The sequence below is a fragment of the Vidua macroura genome, chromosome 3 (assembly GCF_024509145.1).
Source record: "Vidua macroura isolate BioBank_ID:100142 chromosome 3, ASM2450914v1, whole genome shotgun sequence".
Taxonomy (NCBI): Eukaryota; Metazoa; Chordata; class Aves; order Passeriformes; family Viduidae; genus Vidua; species Vidua macroura.
The window spans coordinates 78,669,078-78,684,165 of NC_071573.1; the positions used below are offsets into that span (position 1 = coordinate 78,669,078).

General features: G+C 38.4%; 1 protein-coding gene across 1 annotated transcript in view; it reads left to right on the plus strand.

The window, feature by feature from the left end:
• Nucleotides 1-15,088, plus strand: part of MDN1 (midasin AAA ATPase 1) — a 93,132-nt gene that overhangs the window by 41,548 nt on the left and 36,496 nt on the right. Inside the window, exons 38-57 of the mRNA XM_053974318.1 lie at nt 316-513; nt 605-712; nt 1,278-1,466; nt 2,252-2,341; nt 2,433-2,693; nt 2,835-3,105; nt 3,449-3,608; nt 3,907-4,023; nt 5,099-5,307; nt 5,650-5,795; nt 6,269-6,471; nt 7,587-7,807; nt 8,822-8,935; nt 9,723-9,855; nt 10,528-10,637; nt 11,288-11,421; nt 12,021-12,181; nt 12,515-12,635; nt 13,772-13,982; nt 14,124-14,355. Of these exons, the coding sequence (XP_053830293.1) occupies nt 316-513; nt 605-712; nt 1,278-1,466; nt 2,252-2,341; nt 2,433-2,693; nt 2,835-3,105; nt 3,449-3,608; nt 3,907-4,023; nt 5,099-5,307; nt 5,650-5,795; nt 6,269-6,471; nt 7,587-7,807; nt 8,822-8,935; nt 9,723-9,855; nt 10,528-10,637; nt 11,288-11,421; nt 12,021-12,181; nt 12,515-12,635; nt 13,772-13,982; nt 14,124-14,355 (3,389 nt within the window). The remainder of the gene's footprint in view (nt 1-315; nt 514-604; nt 713-1,277; nt 1,467-2,251; nt 2,342-2,432; nt 2,694-2,834; nt 3,106-3,448; nt 3,609-3,906; nt 4,024-5,098; nt 5,308-5,649; nt 5,796-6,268; nt 6,472-7,586; nt 7,808-8,821; nt 8,936-9,722; nt 9,856-10,527; nt 10,638-11,287; nt 11,422-12,020; nt 12,182-12,514; nt 12,636-13,771; nt 13,983-14,123; nt 14,356-15,088) is intronic.

Consider the following 15,088-nt stretch of genomic DNA (forward strand, 5'->3'; position numbering starts at 1 on the left):
AACAAACAGAATGTTCTGAGTGCCACAAATGTATGAACATAAATTCAGGAAAAAAGTCTTGAAAATGCAGGTTTTAAAATGGAGAATTGTTATGTTATCACAGTGAAAAAACATAGTACAAATAACAAGTGAACATAAGGAAGTGTTAGTTGCTCCAGTATAATACCAGTCTAGCTGGTGGTAATAAGTTGTGTTAGTTCTAGAACAGCAATGAAATGGAATTTTACCTTCTATAAATCTCAGACTATTAGACTAGAGCATATGCAAAAATGTTTTGTGGAGCATTAATACTGTATCTTTATTTCTTTCCTCCAGTTGAATCTGGCTTCTCAGTCTGTGTTAGAGGGGCTTAATGCGTGCTTTGACCACAGAGCTGAGATTTATGTTCCAGAATTGGGAATGAATTTTCTTGTACAGCACAAGACGACTAAGATTTTTGGATGCCAGAATCCGTACAGACAAGGAGGTGGAAGAAAGGGTCTCCCCAAGTCCTTTCTTAATAGATTTACACAGGCAAGCTTACTTGTTTGATTTCAACTACATCATGATCCTGTCTTATAGGTTTCTGCCTTTATAAACACTCTGAATTCTCTTGATTTTGTAGGTGTATGTTGATCCACTGTCAGCAGAAGATATGAAGTTTATTGGGAATACATTGTTTCCTGCTATTGATAAAACTATTATTGCTAAAATGGTTGCTTTCAATAACAAGGTAAACATATTTTAATTTCTTTTCTGTAGAAGTAGGCAGAATGCAGTAAGATTAAAAAAAAAAAAAAGTATAATGTTTTATTTCCAACCATTTTTATAGAGAAGTGTGTGGGTAAAAAAAGAGGGATGGAAATATATACAGAGGAAAGTAAAGAACACCACTAAGCCTGAATTCTTGTACCATGACAATCAGCTGCTTTGTTGATATTTGACAAGGCACTGTTTTTCACAGAAGATAGAACATACATACACAGGAGAAAGTAGTATTCTGTGACCTTAGGTAAAATCTCTTGTGTCAGCATCTTACTACATATTCATTCATTAGAGTGCAAGAGTGAACTGCAAAATTGAGCTGAGTGTTAAGAGAAACAGTAGAGACAAACTAAATCAAGCTTTAGTTCCTAACATATCTTCAGCAAAGTAAATTCAACCTCCTCTTTCAGTTGTCTTTGTCTTCTAAGCAGTGCCAAAGGCAGAAATTCAATCAACATTTAAAAAAATATTTGAAGACCAGCTTGTGGATAGAATAAAAAAAATTTTTTTAATTACTATTTTTCTTTTTCCAGATTGAAAAAGAAGTAATGGCTGAAAAAAAGTGGGGACAGAAAGGAGGACCCTGGGAGTTCAACTTACGTGATCTTTTCCGCTGGTGCCAGCTTATGCTTGTTGACCAGTCACCAGGATGTTATGATCCAGGCCAGCATGTGTTTTTGGTATATGGAGAAAGAATGAGAACCAGAGAAGACAAAGAAAAGGTGAGCCATTGTTCTTCTTCCTTTCTCTTCAGATGGCCAGGATATATTTATAGAAATCCAAGTATAGATCTCCACTTTGAAGATTCCTTGCAATTCATTCATAGACACTTACCTCTTAAAAATGAAAAATAGGTTTGTTTGGAGTTTTGGGACTTGCTGTAGATACCTGCTCCCCTTGCTATTTGAAATATCAATTTAATTAATATAAAAGCAGACAGCTGATGTAAATGAAGGCAAGTAGAATAACAAAGGACTTAAATTAAAACACCTAATAGTCTTGCATGAATTTGCATTAAGTAATGTTTGCTACCTACTTATCCCTCTCTTGCTTAGAAATCCTGTGCTTTTTTTTAATTTCACACCATTTAAATGGTATTAAACTGGAAAGTCAGATTGTAAAACTGAAGTTACTGGCTGTTTGTGACTGGCTATTTCCTCATGAGTTTACTGTCCCCTCCTTGTGACATTGTTATATTTTTCTGTGTTACTAAAGAAAGAACTTATTTATGAAGTAAATTCTATCCCACTATTTTGTTAAAGAGAAACATTGCTTACAGTATTTCAAGTCTCAGGAAACCATGATAAATGAAAGGGTTGCTGTGGGCGGCTCACACTCACACTGTTTGCTGCACTTCGACTTAAATGAGCTTGTGATTTACAGTGTTAGTTACTGTTGTACAGCTGTGGAGCTGAGAGGAGAAGTTACTTCAGCTGTAAGCCTTTAGAAGTGAATCTTTGGATAACTTGAACTGATAAGTCTCTCTTTGCTGTTTTAACTGTTCCAGGTTATTTCTGTATACAGAGACGTTTTTGGCCAGGAGGCCGATGTGTATACAGGAACCAGGGAGTTTCACATCAATCCATATAATGTTCAGGTAAGCTGTTGACAAGGGATTTTGTGACGAGATAGGGAGGGAAGCACCTTGCACAGCTAAACTCCATTTGCCTGTCTGTCATCCCTTTCAGATCGGTTATTCAGTTCTTTCTCGTGGCAGCTATATTCCTCATTCTGGCAGAACTCTCTCACTTCTGCACCATTCACTGCAGTCCCTGGAGTCTATAATGAAGTGTGTGCACATGAGCTGGATGGTGATCCTGGTGGGCCCAGCAGCTGTTGGCAAAACCAGTCTGGTGGAGCTGTTGGCCCATCTCACCGGCCATCGGCTGAAGATCATGGCGATGAACAGCGCAATGGATACAACTGAACTCCTGGGTGGGTTTGAGCAGGTAAATACTGTTTTAGTAATATGGCAGAATTTCTCCTTCCTACCTAATAGTGGCCAGTCTGCTGTGAGTTCAGTGTTTGTAAATGGAGCCTTGGCACCACGGTGTTGTGCATGAACTAACTCCCTAATGGCCGGTTTGCAGGTTGATATCAACAGGCCGTGGCAGCGCTTCTTGGAAAAGGTGGAGAGTGCTGTGAGCACGCTCGTAAGGGATAGTCTGCTCCTGGCAGAACTTTGTGCAGATGATGCTGAACTCGTGCTGCGTGCTTGGAGCAATTTCATCCTGAATTACAAACCCAAATCCCTGGGGGAAGGAGGTGGAGGTGTTACAGCTGAATTAGTGAGCAAACTGGAGGGAATACTTGTACTTACCCAGCGACTAAACAACAAAATAAATTCTTACACAAAGGCAGGTATGTATGTTGGTTTTCCTTCTTTTTTTTTTTTTCTTTTTAATCACTGTTTAAAATAAGGCATCAATACTCACCAAATTTTATCTAATGGGGGAGAAGTGATGCAGAAAAGTACCTGTTTAGGGAGTAAAGTGTCAATCTGTTTTATATTTCTTTGTGCTTGCAAACCTTTTCTGTTCACGTGGATTTTGCTTATGGGAGGCTACTGAAGAGCTGCTGTTATGTTCCCCTAAAAAGTAGGAAGCATATGTGTCTAGTAACAAAATAACTACTATTTTTCTTGAATGGTGCTGGAAGCTACTGCATTAATGTAAGTCTCAGTGTAAGATGTATTTCCTTTCAGAGTTTGCTCACCTGGTAGAAGAGTTCCGGCGTTTCAAGCTGCAACACGCCCAGGCTGCCGATTGCAACAGCCATGGCACTTTTGAGTGGGTAGATGGGATGCTGGTTCAGGCCCTGCAATCTGGAGACTGGCTCCTAATGGACAATGTTAATTTCTGCAAGTAAGAGATTTTAGTGGCCTTGTTTCAGTGAACCCTTTGACTTCCCTGACTGACTTTGCCTCTTACTGAGTGGTTCACAACTGAATATTTTGCATTTGATAATACACAGGAGCAGTAAGTTAGATTTTCTGGAAAAAAATTCCTTCTCAGACAGCTTCACACTTGACAGTTTTCCTGTTACCTTATAGAGTAATTAGCTGTTTGGGTTTTGCTTAAGGGTGGTACTGTTTTGATTTCAGATCAGCAAGGGATCAATTTGGTACCTTTTTATGACCATATGAATTTGTTTTGAATGTAGCCCTTCTGTGCTGGACCGCTTGAATGCTTTGCTAGAGCCAGGAGGTGTTCTGACCATGAGTGAGAGAGGTGTCATAGATGGCACAATTCCTACAATAGCTCCTCATCCAAACTTCAGGTACTTATTTCTGCTTTTTGGTTCTCCTTTTTTTTTTTTTTGGTTTGCCATGTAGTGTAGTGACACACTAGCAGGGAAGAAAACTACACTGTGGTGAGCATATAAAAGAAAGCTTAAGAGGCTTTGCTTTATATCCCTGTTGCAACACAAACTATTACACAGGAAAATTCATAGCAGTGTGCCTATGCCTTCATTTTGCATTTCTAATTTAGGACTCCAGCACTTCACTGTTTCACTGTGATGAAATTGAGGATACATGCATTGAGGATGGTGAAGTCTTGAGATATGCTGGTTATGAAAGCTGGTATATGGGCATAATAATTTTCTTCCCAACTTTTTCCATCCCATATATAAATTTGAGTTTCCTGCAGTGACAGGACTTTAAAAAGCCCCAGCAAACCACCCAAATAGACAGTCTGTTCTCTCAGACCTAAAGTAGTCTGGGGAAGATGGGAGGAGAACGGAACAGGATTCTGTATCATTCCTACCTGTTACAAACTCATAATGAGGATATTTGGACTGATCTGGTTCCTCTGAATTGGAAACATTCTTGATTTTTCAGAAACCTGTTTCCACTACATTGTATCTCAGAAGTCCTTTTTCCTCCTTGCTTTTGAGAGGTGTCTATTTATAGCATTAACTACTTGAATGTTGGATACTTCGGTTTTTAAATAGCACAGATTTATTTGAAGCTCTTGCTAAGACTTCTAAAAATCTTTATAGCTCAGAGGCATAGTCTAAATTTTATCATTGCCCACTTTGTAAGTGGGCAAATGATAAAACAGACATAACTCAGATAATGAGGAGTTAGAAGCCATGTGGAATATCTGTGTCTAATTGCAAAGTATAACTATTCATACAGATTTCTCATTTAAATTCAGTAGCTGTCTCTGGATTTTTATAGATATTGTGTCCCCATTTTTAAGAAGATTAATTTACTTAATGGAGAAGCAGATTTGGTAGTTCCAGAGTGATAGTTTAAGGACCTAAGTTACATCTTAAGAATTTAAGGAAGTTGAAATGGATGATTGTAGGCCCCTTACAACCTGAATTATTCATTTCTGATATCCAACAGGCTCTTTCTTTCTATGGATCCAGTTCATGGGGAAATATCCAGAGCCATGCGGAATCGTGGGATTGAAATTTACATTCCTGGGGAGAATGATGGAAATATATTGGACAGTCTGGATTTGAAGTTACTCCTGCATGGTTTGGGTTTAGTTGGAGATAGTGTCTGTGATGCACTTCTGGCTGTGCATTCAGAAACCAAGGCAGCAATAGCAGGTAAAAAAAAATCTGTTCACTATTATTTAGCAACATGGGCTCCTTACAGTGCTTTGTAAGGAGACATCAGATACTCGCACATTGTCCCTTGCTATCAGGAAGCCAATGTATTCAAAGTGAAAATCAGCAAAATAGAGGGTTTGCAAAAGTTGTATTTTGCAGCTGAGTTTGTCATCACAGCTGTTTGGTGTCTTATTTTGAGCTGGTCATCTGTTATTTACAGTCTTGTCAGATTTTCTTATTAACCTTGGGAAGTTGTGGTGTTAGAGTGGTGTTTTTCAGATTAAAGGGCTGACAGTTTCTAAACATTTCGTATCACTCTAATTGCTGTGTATCTTTCAGGTTCTGTGTCATCTTTGTCACCTTTGCTTCAGGCTGCTGTATTAATTGTGCAACAACTACAAAGAGGCTTTGGATTAGCAAAGTCTTTTTACAGAGCTTGTTGGGAAGTTTATGGCCGCTCACAACAACTGCAGATTAACCAAAAGGTAAAAATCCTACATTTGGAAGCTTTCCTTAGATCATCTAGATAAGTGAAAAATGTAACTTCATGAGGCTAGTGTTTCTTAAGTGCCTGAGACAGAGACTGATGAAGATGGTGCTCTTGGAGAGATGAAGCAAACAATATCCTGTTTAGACTCTGAGGCTTGTAGTTTGTAACAGCTTCAGCTGAGATTTTGGGATATTCATACTGGTGCATCTGTAGCCTGTAACACTGTGCACACTGTCATCTGTAGACACATTCACTTCCTGTTTGAAACTACACAGTGTGTTATTTCCCTTCTGATAGGAATGTTTTGGTACTTTTATTGTGTATGTTGTATGGTGTTTGTAGAAGATTGGGTCTATAATAATTTCATAATAAATACATGTAATTAAAGAGGTTTCTGAGCTATGGTGCTTGAATACAGGTTATATGTTTGAATGTGACTCTAAACTGCTTTTTGGTTGTTTGTTGTAGCTTGTGTTAGAATTGGTTACGAGGCATGCTTCCTCTCTGGCTTCCCCTGACACCTGGGGTGAGTCCTTGCTAGCAGTGGGATTGTGGCCAGACTCCCTGCCTTCGGGTCTGTTTGCAGCTGAAGACTCACTCCTTTCCACAGTCCGGAGTGATGGACAGGTCCTGATGTATTGTCTGCATAGGCTAAACCTCAGAAATTGCAGGTAGGCAGGAAACTTTTTTTTTTGGTCTAGTAAATGAGAAACAATATATGTGAACTATTCATGACATGTCATTGCTTATTGCAAAATCCCGTCTTCATCAAATTGTGCAGGTAGAGATTGTGATTGTCATACTCTGTGTTCCTGTTAGCTTTCCATACAACCAATGAAAGTTCAATTATTTACTGCTTTATTCTTAAGTCTTCCAAATACATTCAAAATACTTGACTTCTTAATCTTCAATAAGTGCATTTGACTCATTTTGAGAGTTGTTTAGCTGAAAATGTGAATGCAAACACTGTGTTTAGTAGGTAATAAGAGCCCCAAAATTTCTTCCTTCAGTTTCATTCTAAGCTTTAATAAACCTGAGCATTGAACTAGTTTAAAGTATACCAATGATTCTCTGGATTTCCAGTTTGCATGTAATCAATTATTCATCAGTAGTTTTAGGTCCAGTAGCTTCAGGTAAAAACACAACTTTCCTTCTTCAGACAGAGCTGTCTGAAAGAAGCAGAGGCCCCTGTGCAGGGGGCATATGAAAGAATTTTCTAATGATTTCTTGTGCAATATAGCTGTTAATTTTCACAACACTGGTGCAAAAACTTTGTTTCTGCCTTCTTTGCTTAATAACCTACTCTGGACTATAGGTATACAGATAGGTACTGTAGGTTGCTTCCAGTGAAACCACAAGCTGTGGAAGTTTGTACTAAAATAAAAAGTTGAAATTGTAAACTCTTAGCAATATGCTGTGTTGTTTGCTATTTTTGTTTGGTTTTGTTGTTTATTTTTTATTCAATGAAACTTCTTTTCCTATCTTTGTCTTTTTTAGTTTAACTTTGCATATCATTCTGGTGCACAAATCAATTAGAATTTCTCAGTGAAATTCTGTGCATATTCTCTTGGGATAGTGCATGGATTTCTGGCAACAGTGAGCTCCTAATAGTAGACACTGCCAACTGATTTGAAGTTGGAAACTGGTTTTAAAACAAATAATGAAGGAAAGATCATTGCATTGCTGCACTGATGCCTGAAGATGGTTGCATAGCTTGACTTGAAAAATATTTTTTTTCCTGGACCTGGCAGTTTGAGCCCTTGATTGCTGTCCTTCTTTGTTTCAGGACATTACCAGTGACTCTGCAAGATCTTAAGAAAGTTATGCAGTCCACTAATCCTGAGAGTCTCAAGTTCAGTGCTGTTGAGATAGATGCAAACTGGATGGACGAAATGGAAGTTCTCCAGGCTTCAGTGAAATTGTTCATAGAAAAGGCAACCAATCAAGACTGGAAATTAAGGGTTAAATGGCTTAACTCCTTAGCCAAAAATCTGCCACAGGTGCTTGGTATGTAATCATTTAACTTTGTTTTGTCTAAGGGCTGAATTGTTATGTTTTTGCAAATCCTAAGTCTTCTATGAAAACATCCAGACCATTCCAAATCATGAGTTATGAAGACTCTCAACTATCCACACTAATTCAGGGGCATGGGGGCTCCAGGGAGGGACAGAAACAGGTTGTGCATGTTAGGGAAATAAGGAGATTTGGGCTAAACATTATGCTTTATTATTCAACCATGTGTGTAACTACTGCTACTTCTGAATTAGTTATTTTTGGATCAGTTTTTCATCTGTATAAGCAAATATGCCTTTTCACTATTTTTTTAGTGATGGTGAAAGCAGTGAAATGCCTTCTGTGTATCTGGTGTTAAAATACAAATGCTTAGAAAGCCAAGAAACTGCAGAACTGAGATTTTCTGAACACTCAGGATAATAGCTGAGATGACCTATTCACTTAATTACAGAATTAGTTGCATTAAACTCATGGAGCATTTAGGCAGCCATTAGTCCAAATAATTCACACATTTAGCTTTCTTCTATGGCCTGAAGTATGACTATGCTGTCCCTATATTAATTGCTTCCTCTTTATTTTACTGTTTTTTCAGGCAGGTAGGTCTGTGAAGTAGAAAATACGTAAAAAAAATACTTTAATGAAAAGTGTGCTCTTTTTTTTTTTCTTATTGTAAAGAAAATACCTCCCCCAAAAAAAGAAAAAAAAATAGGTGTATTGAGAGGAAGATTTGAAGGTATAAATTCATGGATTTTTACAAACCATATTTTAATAGCATACATGTTGTATCACCAGTTCAACTAGAACTCCTTATAGGATTTATGTCTTCAGCTGTGACATTCTGGTGCTTTTAAGACCTTTTGGAGCTAATACAAAATATGACCAACCAGCATATCCAAAGTGCATGCACAGATTTGATTCAGTCTGCTTGTGCTGGCTCAGTTGAAGCTATTTTTCTTGATTTGTACTAAACACTCTTTTATGCCCATGTTCTCCCCTCCTCTCCTGCAGATTCAGTGCGGATTCAGCTGGAAGCAGGTGCTGTAGCCCTTGGATGTTTTTATGCCAGTCCTCTCTCATCTGGAGTCAGCAACATGATCAAGTTGCTACAGCCAACTATGACAGGTACCCCTGAAAAAGATGGATGTAAGACATTGCTTCCTTTATTTGTTCTCTAAACACACTGCAACCCTTCTTAGGAAATGTATGTAGCAAAACAAAGGCTAAATTGTAAATGTATGTTGCCTTTGTCATAAAATAAAGTACAACAAACAAAACAAAAGAGGTGACAAAAAATACAAACATTCTTGCTGTCTAGAACAGCAAATATGGCAATTAAATGCATTCATACTATTCAAGTTAGAGATGAGTGCTCTGCCCATGAGTCCTGGCTGTGTATCTGTGACTCAGATGTATTCCTACAGCTAAGAGTGATGTTCTGAAGAGTGATTCAAATATTCACTGCCTTTCTGACTTGATAGTTTAGGCACCCTGGTCTTTCTCTCCTCAGGATTTGTGTTAGCCCATCTGAAACCCATGACTTGGCCTGTAATTTTCCTTTGGTGTTTTGTGGGGAGCTCAGACCTGTGGCTTCTTTTCCAAGCTTGTTAGGTGTATGAAAGCTGCATGCAGTGACACTGGGACTTTTATGGATGATCCTGGGTGTCTTGCCTGGACTGTGAGCCAGACTTGAGTTTCTAAGCTCTAACCCCTGTTTAATTGTCACTGTTCCATTTTACAGAACCTGCAGTCAGCTTTCATGCTTTTCTGTTTGGATATCTGGAGTGGGAGAGTTTGACTGCCTTCCTCCTAGGCTGCTTCTTTCTTTCCCTAATGTTCTTGCATAGGCAGGGGGACCAAGAAAAGAACTGAGTGATGTTTCACTGCTGTCCTGTCTTGTCTGCCTTTCCAGATGAACATGTGATGCCTCTGGACCCAAGATGGAATATGCAGATTTTGGAGATCATTAGAAATTCGATGAACTTTGATACAGAAATGGAACACACAGACCAGCTTCTTATGCTTTTGAAGTCTGCAGCAAATCGGTGGGTTACAAAAAAACCTTTGTAAAGAGTGCCCAGAGCCTGTAACCAGTGCTGAGTAAACACTTGAGATGTCTGCCAAGTGTGATCTTAGGTTTTGATACGTGTGGTCTAAAATATCAAGCAGAGGTTTTTATACTGGTATTTAAATTCTTTGCTTGTGTTTTCTGTAGATGCATGCTAAACACAATCACTTAATATAGGAGCAGAGCTCCCAGCATTCCATACAGGCTGCAGTACTTCAAGGACAAATCAGAACTGTGGGATAAAGCATTAAAGAGGCAGAAGCAGCAGTGTGAGATCACTGACAAAACTTAAATAGTTGTTCTGTTTTTGGATTTTGACTGTTTTTCCTAACGAGATTAAAAAGGACACAGATTTTGAAGTTAAAGTGTAAGAAAGCAACTGCTTACATATCCTACAGGCTGTGATGTTGTATCTGTTTACTAGCTCACTGGTTTTTCCTTCCTGGTGAAGTCAGGAATCTGCTCCTTGTGAGCTTGCTTCTACAGAAACCATATTCAAGCAATTAGTTGTGTTGCACCTCATACTTCCATAATACACTGAATATATTCTGTCACTTCGCAGTTCAAATGCCATGTTGTAGTTCACCATTCTCATAAGGCCAAGTTTTAAAACAGTACTGGATTGATAACAACTTTATTTTTACCTCAGGGCAGTGTTATTTCTTGACCGAGAAAAGAGGAGTTACCTTGAGAAGAGTTTGATTGCCAGCAAGAAGCCAAGAAACAGTGTCTTAAGAATGTCTCTAGATTTCCACAAAAGTGGGTTGATTTTTGCTGTTCCTTTTGGTTCTGTAGTCAATTTGAAATATGGTTAATTTGCATTGTTGTGAAATGTGTACTTTAAACATGGTATGCGAAGAAAGAATATGTGAATGTAAAGCAGTCAAATGAGGACTAGTGTGGTATCTAACACATTATTCCTTAATTAGATATACCTTAGGCTACCCTGTTTATGTCCTGCCTCTGAGGTAATCAGTGAATATGATTTTTATCTTAATTAACCAAACTTTAGGATAACAGTGGAGAGAAACTGGAATAGTGTTCTGTCTTTAGTTAACAAGAATAACCAAATTCTTCAGATGTGTTTTTGTTTTATGTAAGTAGGAAGTTTTACTTCTGAAACAAAGGGTAAAATTTAGTGATGAGGTTAGCATGCTGCATAGAAGCAGTTGATCAGGGAATCCTAGTGATTGGTTTTTTAATATATATATAAAATGCATGGAGGTAACAGAATTGTGAAAATAATGAAGGGCTACTTTTATTGTTTCATTTCTTGGATCTTTTCAGGTTGTGGGGTTTTTTTCAATCATAAGAGAGGTTCTAGTGATCAGAGGTTGACCCATATGTGTCATGTGATGTGGCAGGAATATTCAGTCTCTGCCTTTCTTTTCCTCTTCCCCAAACCTCAGATCCAGGCAGTTACAACTGTCTTCCTCATGGAGTCGTGGTCAACCTTGCTGCTTTCTTTGAACTTTGGGATGCATTTGCACTTCACTGGGTGAAGTCTACTCAGGTGGCCTTAAGTGATGATGACACACATGATGTGAGTAGACTTTCCACAGTACATTTATGGAAGTTAGGTGAAATGAGATTGTGTGCAGAACACTATTTTTAGTTTCAGGGACCATGACATAAAGTGCAGTGCTTCTGTTTGTATTCAGAATATGCCTAACAGTAGGCAAATGATCATGTTTGTTTCAGTGGCTCTATTTGTGCCCTCTACTTCTTGCTTAGGATGGCATGAACTGTGCTGTAGGAGTGCCTGTTTCTCTCCACTGATGATACACAGAGTATCCATTTCTATCTGTGATAAGAATGTCTGAACCTGGACATCTGACCTGCAGGCCACAGAGGTGGCTCACTTCTCCCTCTCCCTTTTCAGACCATAAATATAATTTTGCTGAAATCTTGACACTGCAGACTTGGTGCAGGGATTGTTGGTTTTGGCTGCTGTAGTTCCCCTTGCTGGTATGGTATTTTTAGAGAACCTGTAGTTGAGTCCTGGTTGTATAGCACTAAATACTGTGGGACTCTGAAATTAATACAAGTGACAGTGGGTTTGCTTTTTCTCCTGCTTGAAGTAGGAAGTGTTGTGTAACTTGTGGCAGTGGTAACACTGTAAGCTCCCTGGCTGGTTCCTAGGTTTTGTGCTGCTCACTGTGGCGGGACCGGTTCTGGGCCGTCTCCGACTCTGTCACAGTGGATTCACCAGGGTTGTCACTCCTGGCTCTGCACTGGCACTGGGTTATGAAACACCTGATTGACAGAATTCCTCAGATGCTTATTGGATCAGACCAGAACAAGTGAGTAGCTTTGTTTGGTGGCTTTTGATTTGTTTCTGTTAAATGGCTGTATAAATTACTCTTTTCTGTAGTGTTATAGCTGCTAAGCACTGTTTAGATTAGTGTCCCGAGTCGTGTTCCATTAGTGATGCAAATAACAACATGGTTCATTTTCAAAATCTGTGTTTCCTAGCATTGTGTTTCTGCTTGCTCAAATGATCATCTAGAATTTTTACCCCTTTAGTGAAAGGATGAGAGAAAGACTTCCTTTTGCCTCGTTTCTCAAACTTCTGTTAACTTTGGGCTTTTTTTCTCCCATCTGTCCCTCCCCTTTTTTATTTTTCCCTCTGTAAGGATTTCCAGGGAAATTCAATCTGTTTCACAGCAGATTCAGAACTGCTTGGTCAATCCTGCTGGTATTTCAGCCAATATGAAGATACTACAGAAGTCTCTAGGAAGACCCCTTCCTTTTAAGGTATCAATATTACATTTGCAAGGGATTTGTATTTCCAGCAATGGCCAGATAGGCTTTAATATATTTACAGCACTTGCTTTTCAGGACAGCAAAAACACAATTCTTTTATGTTTTTTAGATTGATTAAAAAGAGAATTTCAGCACATGTTAATGTACATATCTTTTGATAAATATATCAGTTATCCAGATATAGCATTTCTACTATTAATTATGCTATGTATAGAAAATATTTACTTAATAACAAGTGCCTGAGCATAAAAATATTACTCCTTGCTGTGTTTTGGAGGCTTGTGAATATCAATATGCCTCTTCCTTATTCAGTGAACACAGGTGTATTTAGAACAGCCTGTGCACTTCCTTTTATACAGCACAGGGTGGGGCTGCCTTATGACTTCCCAAAACAAGGCCTCTTAAATTTGACAGTTTTGGAGTTTGCTCTCCATATATTTCAGAATTTGTTGTAATTCAATTAAAAAAAAAATGCAGTAAATTTTCTAAAGAATACAAGTCCCTGTTTAAAAGGAGTGTACAAGTAGTCATATGCAGTTGTGTTGGTCACTAGTACTTAGACCTAGGTTTTTATGACCTTCTCTCTCAAGGATTCTCAACTATCAAAAAATGCACATAGTTACTTTATGAGACTTTATGCACTGAAGAGCATTCAGTGCTTACTAAGAATTTGTAAAGATCCAAATGTATTTAGACATCCAAATGTATCTAATATATCTAAGCCTCCAAATGTATTTAAATTGCAGTTGTAAACTGTAATTTCTTATAAGGGACAGTAGCTCCTGGTATTTTTTTATCATTTTGTGTATTTATTGCCCTTGATTTAGATAAGTTGCCCAGTTGAAGTACTATTTGTCTACATGATTTATGTAGGTTCTTCATGAAGGGGAAAAACCCTAACTTGACAAGGAGGAATTGTAGCCACCTGTTTCAGTTTCAGTCTTCCTGCTGAATTGAGTCAGGCTACTAAAAGATTATTTTTAAGCTGTTGTTGCAGGCTGGTTATATATACTTGTACTTCAGTTGTGTGCATGTGAATTTGAAATCTTAGTTCTGTCTGCAGCCCCAAATCTTGTTTGTGGTTTTGTTAGCACTGCTGAAACAAATTGTCCATCTCATGTTTGCAGGATAAACTGGGCATGGAATGTTTTTCCCAGTTAAAAGCTCTCAGCAAACCACTGAACATCTTGGAGCTAAGATTGGCCTGTGGAGAAAGTAGATGGCAGGAAAAAATGTGCTGTGTGAAAATTGCTGCCACAGGAGTGAAGATGAAGAAAGCATTGCTGCAAGCTGATGGCCTGATAATAAGAGCCAATCATGTAGAAGATGTTAGTCTGGGTAGGTGACACTTGTGAAGAGCCCAGCAGGATGATTTCTGCCATCTCCATTCTTTTGTACACAGATGGAAAGGATGTTAAATGTTCACTGACAAGAAGCATAGTACATGCATTTATGTGCCTCTTTCATTCTGTCAAACAGGTCAGCTACAGATATTTTTGAAAGCTGTGCATTCACAGCTGAAAGCAGGAGGAGTCACATATAGTTATTCAGAAGAAAGGCTTCCTGAAGACACCATTGCCAAGCAGTTAGACCCTGCCCTGCTAAACCAGCTCTGCAGTCAGGTTCAGCTGTGGCCTGCAATGGAATACATAGGGGTGCTCTGGCAGTACAAACTAACAGCAGATTATGTGGCCAAGGCTTGTGGAAGAAGGTAAGAAGAAGTTTGGAGAAAGAACTCCTATATTCCTTGCGTGATATTCCAAATCCCTAGCTAGAAGCTGTAACTTTGGTGCTTTACATCTGCACGGAAACCTGTATGTATGTATTTGTAATTTATATACACCTGTGTGTATGTGCATATATATCTGTGCTGCACACAAATATATGTGTATCAGGAATCATCAGGGGATGTTTATATTGTATTGCTGGGGGCTACTGCAGGAAAACTGAATTAGACCTGGAGACAAAGGAAGTAGTTTAGCATGCATGCTTCCTTTAGTGTAAACTATACACACATAGAATCATAGTTTAAATCAACATTAATTTAAGAAGTGTTAGTGGTGTTTTAAGGGGCCAAGTGTATTTGGTTTTATTTATTTTATTTTACCATTCCTTAAAAGAAAGCTATTCATTTATGCATTTCAGTGAAAGTAATTTTTTTGTGTGACGAGACTCTTAGAATCACTGGTTCACTCTTGAATTCAGCAATGTTCTGACTTTTCACAAAAGCTATAACACTAGAAAATGGCTTATCCGCAAATGTTTTGTGTGTTTTGCTCAACATGGAGCTTCTAGCTACAGGAGATTACACTTTTCTCTCTTTTTCTTGTGTTTAGATTTTGTTAGCTTTGAAGGATTCAAGTGTTTTGAGTATTATTTGAGTGTGTGTTCTTCCCCAACATTTGAAACGCTGTCATTTTAACCTTTTGGTGACTTTGCTTGCC